This window comes from Vicugna pacos, chromosome 21 (assembly GCF_048564905.1).
Source record: "Vicugna pacos chromosome 21, VicPac4, whole genome shotgun sequence".
NCBI classification, from domain to species: domain Eukaryota; kingdom Metazoa; phylum Chordata; class Mammalia; order Artiodactyla; family Camelidae; genus Vicugna; species Vicugna pacos.
Window position 1 is genome coordinate 24,488,953 of NC_133007.1, and position 4,736 is coordinate 24,493,688.

The window sequence follows — 4,736 nt, forward strand, 5'->3', positions numbered from 1 at the left end:
GGCCCAGGATTTTGGCTTTCGGGGGTTCTGACTCCATAATACATCAGAACTTAGAAAACCCAGAAGTGTAGAGGAGTGGGTGACTACCAATATGTCCCAGAACGTAGGCTGCCCTCCTTGCTGGTGGTAGGTATCAGTGCTGGTGCTGTTCACCAAGTATTTTCAGTTCTACCTCCAGGCCAAAGCAGGATTGCTCTTTCCTGCCCCCTTGTGGTTGAGTGGGGCCTGTGATTAGTTCTGGAGAATGAGTTGTGAACAGACAAGACAGGTGTCCCTGGAGATTGTAGCTATTAATTGCTTGTATAAGACCTTCAGAGCTCTTTTTATTTTTTCCTTTGGCATGGTGATTGATGGCATTTGAGATGGTGGCTGCTCCATCAACCTGGGTCCCTGAATAACTAAAATGAGAAGAGCCCCCTTGTTAACCATGATGCACATGTAACCTGAGTGAGAAATAAACCTTTAGTGTTTTAAGCCATTGAGATTAGGGCTCATTGAGTTGAGAGATAGAGATTAGGGATTTAAGCCAATGAGATTGCTTTTTATCACAGCATAATTTAGTTTACCCTGGCTAATCAGTGCCATATAGCAACCAATTCTATAGGCTAGCTGATAACAACCTGAATGATAATTATTATTGTTCTTCTGTTATTATCCTTATTACTTATTGATGATTATAAGCACCAGTTATGGAGTGCCTCTTATGTGTACCAGGCATGTACTAGCCAGTCCAGGCATTGTCTCTGCTGCAATTACTGCCCACAACAAACTTGGGAGGCAGATACACTTATCACATGACCAGGATGAGAAAACCAAAGCTTAGGAACTGGCACAAATATTTCATTTGCTATATGAGAGTTATTGATGATGCTTTTCATTCAGTCATCCTCTGTCCCTTACATAAAGCCCCATGGGATAAATTTTCTTTAACAATAATTGCAAGAAACCTGTTGGAAAGCAATTTTACAACATGTATCAAGCACGATTAGAAAGTTCATACTCTTTGTTCCAGTCACTACTATTCTCTAGCCCAGGATTTTTGTGGTGCAGTTAGATTGCTTGAACAGTAATAAATGACTAAATAAATAAATAGGATATATAATATAGTATACACTAAGGAAAATAAATTAATGAAGTTTGAGTTGTTTAGAGTTACTAGCATGTTTCTTTCAGCCAGATGTTAAGAATGTTCCGGGTCCAGTTGCCCCTTTTGCCCTGAGGCCATGGTGGTGGTAAACGCTTAATCGAATGAGCAATCACTCTGAAGTATCAGCCCAGCGAGGACCTTATTGTGTTGGGGTTTGCTTCCTCCTCCTTACGAGGGGTTAATTTCCTGTCAGTTGTAAAAAGCTGTATGAATTTCCTACCTTTAGTAGTAATCCTGCAAACCCTTCTCGGAGACTGGCAGGAGACAAACACATTTTGAAGTATGTTTAGATCCACCTTATATTTGTTTCGTGGTGCCCAGGGGCTAAGCCTGGGGGTTTGGAGCGCTCCTGGCAGATGAGCTAGAGCAGTCTTAGGTGAGTGTGTGGCTCCCCCGCGTGGTGCCTGGCAGACCACCACCCAGGGTTCTCACAGTGGGCGGTGTCTCCAACTCTCCTGCAGCCTTTTGTTGCCCGCTCCTTGAAATCCCTTTCTTGCAGGCTCACTCCTCAGGAGCAGTGGCGCTTCCTCTTAGTCTGTCTTCCTAGGCGCGCCGTCAGCACGCTGGGTGCAAGGTTATCCCCCTCAACCCCCGACACCTCGCCGCGCTTACAGCTTCGCCCAACACAAAATGTCCTAAAGTTATTTTATTGCTGTATACAGAAGTCAGTGAATGCCCCCAGGACGCCCCTCCTGCTGCCTAGCAGGGGCTGCGAGGTCGGCTAGGGGCACGCGAACCGCTGCAGGTCCGAGGGTTGTAGCGGCGCTCCGCCACCAGGGGCGCCACCACCCCCTCTCCCCGACGCCCGGCCAGCCGGGATCCTTGGCCCGCAGCGCCCGGCTGGGAAGACAGGTCAGGAGGGGCCGCTCTACGTCTGACGGAAGGGGAGGCTCGCGGGAAAGAGGCAGAGAAAGACCCCTGCCACGACTCTTAGGCTTTGTCCCTCCCGCGCTCCCTGGAGGGGGTGCGGTGGGCCCCCCTATTCCGAGTAGCAGTAGGTCCCGTAGGCCGCCTGCTGGGGTCTAGGGAAGCCGAAGCTGCGCACTCCGGGATCCGGAAGGCCCCCGCAGCGCGGCCGCGGTGTGGTGATGGGGAAGCGCACACTGCCATCCGCCAGCCAGCCTCCATCGCATTGGTCCAACCCCGAGAACTTCCAGGCGGCGTAGAGGTGCCCGACCTTGGCCACCGTGGCCCCGCGCCGCCGGCACGCCGCATGGGCTTCAGACAGAGTCAGCCGTCCAGGCACGAAGAACACTTGGCCTGGGGACAGGAGAGGGTCACTGACGGACCGAGAGCAGGGCCAGCTGGGGGTGCGACGGGATTCAGACCCCCAGGGAGCAGGGTCGGGGGGCAGGTGTGGAGGAATGGGTCCGAATTTGGGTAGGAGGAGCCGGGGTAGGAGGAGCGGGAGTAGGGAGGCTGCGGGTGCAGGTGGGGTTGCGGGAGGAGGGCTGGAGACTGGGTGGGCAGAGCGATGGAGGGGGGAGGTCTTGAAGAGACTACGTAGCGGGCTGGGATCTCAAGCCACCGGCCTTCTACTTTCCCCGCCCCATTCTTCAAAGCCCTCCCCATTTTTCAGGCGGGGTCCTGGACCGCTCGCCCCGCCCCGCCTCATTGACAGGCCGGGACCTCCTCTGTCTAGAGTCAGGTCCCGCCCCCTCCGGTGCCCTAGGTGGCGGGCCCCTCCCCTCACCTGCCAGTGCTGAAGTAAAGCAGAAAGCATCGTAGCGGTCGCGCTTCAGGTCGCGGGGCCCGTAGCTGCGGATCCCCGGCCGACCTCTCCCACCGCAAGGAGCGCGCGCAGTGAGCACAGGGTAGCGCACAGAGCCCTCGAGCAGCCAGCCCGCGTTACACCAGTCCAGACCCTCGGTCCACGCTGGCAGGAGATGGTTGGGGGATTAGAGGCTTCACAGGAGGGAGTCCGACCAGGAGTTTGCCTCCAAGGAGCTCCATGTGACAGCCCGGAGGGCGCCTGGGCGGTGCCCGGGCTCTGCGGCTCACCCTGGTACAGCTGAGCGTAGGTGGCCAGGCGTCCGTCCTGCTGCTCGCACGCCTGCTTCGCCTCGTAGTAATTGAACTGGTACCGGCCCCGGCTGGGCTGGTACGGAAACACCACACCTGGGGAGTGGCGGACAGCCTGGGGAGGGCCGGCAGAAGGACAGGGGGAAGGAAGGGTGGCACAGCCCAGAAGAGATGACTGGAGGTACCCCGGGAGCGGGCGGGGGAGATGCTGGGGAGGAACCCTGGGAGACCCGAAATGAAACGGCCGAAACCCCGCAGGAGAGAAGCGGGCTCGGCAACCAAGGGGTCTCACCCTCCAGGCGCAATGTCAGCGCTACGCTCTCGTCCTCGATGCCATTGATGAGCTCACAGCGGTACCGGCCCTCGTCCTCCAGGCGCACGCCCGCAATAACCAAGGAGGCGTCTAGCCGATGCCCCTTCCGCATCCTGGCACGCTCCCCCAGGGGCCCGTAGCCCCGGGCGTGCAGTCCGTTGGTGATGAGGATCGGCGTTTCCCGGAGCTCCCCTGGCTCCACTTTGCTCCAGCGTACCTTGTAGCTGGGAGGCGGGGCGCCCAGGACGCAGGGCAGCGTGGTCGTGGCCCCACGACGAGAGTGAATGACCTCGTGGATGGGGGGCAGGAGGTAGTGGGGGCCAGGGTGGGGTGCTGAGCAGAGGGGGCCACAGTGGCAGGAACCCCCTGACCCCCACTGCCCCAAGTGCCTATCCAGACCTCTGCTCCCCAGACTCCCCCAACCCTCTCCTCCACTGCCCACTCAGCAATGACTCTCAGTCCCTGAGTACCTCCAACAGCTGCCCTTTCCACTTTCCCCACCACTGTTCCCCAGATTCTGGGCCAAACTAAGGTCTTACCTGGGTCCCCCAGGGCTTTGTGGAAAGTGGTGAAGGCCCAAGGGAGAAGGAAGCAGCAGAGTGTGGGGAGACTAAGGTGGCCTTGCATGATGGGGAGTCAGACCAGCGCAGTCTGCAGGGCACAAAGGGTGGGCATCCCTTAGGACTAAGAGTGGAGGGTGGGGCAGGGTAAGAGATGAACTCCCATCAGGGATTCCTCAGAGGGGACTGCCCAGCTGGAAGCCATGGGGGCAGAAGTTGGTGGTAAAAGGAAAGAGATGGGGGGAGGGATTAGTAACAAATTTCACTCCACCCAGGCCTCCTGTACCCATCTCCCTCTCTCACATTCCTTCAGTCTGCAGGTCCTGATTTAGCACCTCCTCTACCTATCTGCTTCCCACGTCTTGCCTTCCAGATTGCCAGCTCTGGTCTCCATCCTCTCCCAACACCCATTCCATCTGAAGCCAGCGTAAATGTGGTCTTGTCACTCTCCTGCTTAAAACAGTGTCTCCCTGTCGCCCTGGAGATCAAATCCAGTCTCCTAACCTGGCTTCCAAGGCTCTCTGTTATCCAGCCTCTCCCTGCACCTCCAGCATCGCCCCCTCCTCCCTGCCCCTCACCAGCTGTGCCCTCTGCACTGTGCTCCAGACATGTTCTGGCTCCAACACAGTCCAAGTTCACTCTCTCACCTTCTTTCAGGCAATCAGTTTGAGCCTCACCTCCTCTGGGAAAACTT

General features: G+C 56.6%; 1 protein-coding gene across 1 annotated transcript; it reads right to left on the reverse strand.

Annotated features, from left to right (window-relative positions):
- Positions 1–1,775: 1,775 nt before the first annotated feature.
- Positions 1,776–4,109, reverse strand: HAPLN2 (hyaluronan and proteoglycan link protein 2). The gene is made up of 5 exons (XM_072945898.1): positions 4,022–4,109; positions 3,462–3,815; positions 3,149–3,265; positions 2,841–3,023; positions 1,776–2,407 (listed from the first exon to the last, which is right to left on the reverse strand). Exons 1-5 carry the CDS (start codon positions 4,107–4,109, stop codon positions 2,127–2,129), a joined length of 1,023 nt encoding a protein of 340 aa, XP_072801999.1. The 3' UTR covers positions 1,776–2,126.
- Between the last annotated feature and the right edge of the window lie 627 nt (positions 4,110–4,736).

What these genes read in the sequence shown, in the direction of transcription:
- HAPLN2 (XM_072945898.1), bottom strand. Translation starts at nt 4,109, where the DNA reads ATGCAAGGCCACCTTAGTCTCCCCACACTCTGCTGCTTCCTTCTCCCT. An exon ending in GCTGACATTGCGCCTGGAGG is followed by an intron (nt 3,266 to 3,461) that starts GTGAGACCCCTT and finishes GCCACTCCCCAG; the next exon opens with GTGTGGTGTTTCCGTACCAG. An exon ending in CTTTACTTCAGCACTGGCAG is followed by an intron (nt 2,408 to 2,840) that starts GTGAGGGGAGGG and finishes TCCTGTCCCCAG; the next exon opens with GCCAAGTGTTCTTCGTGCCT.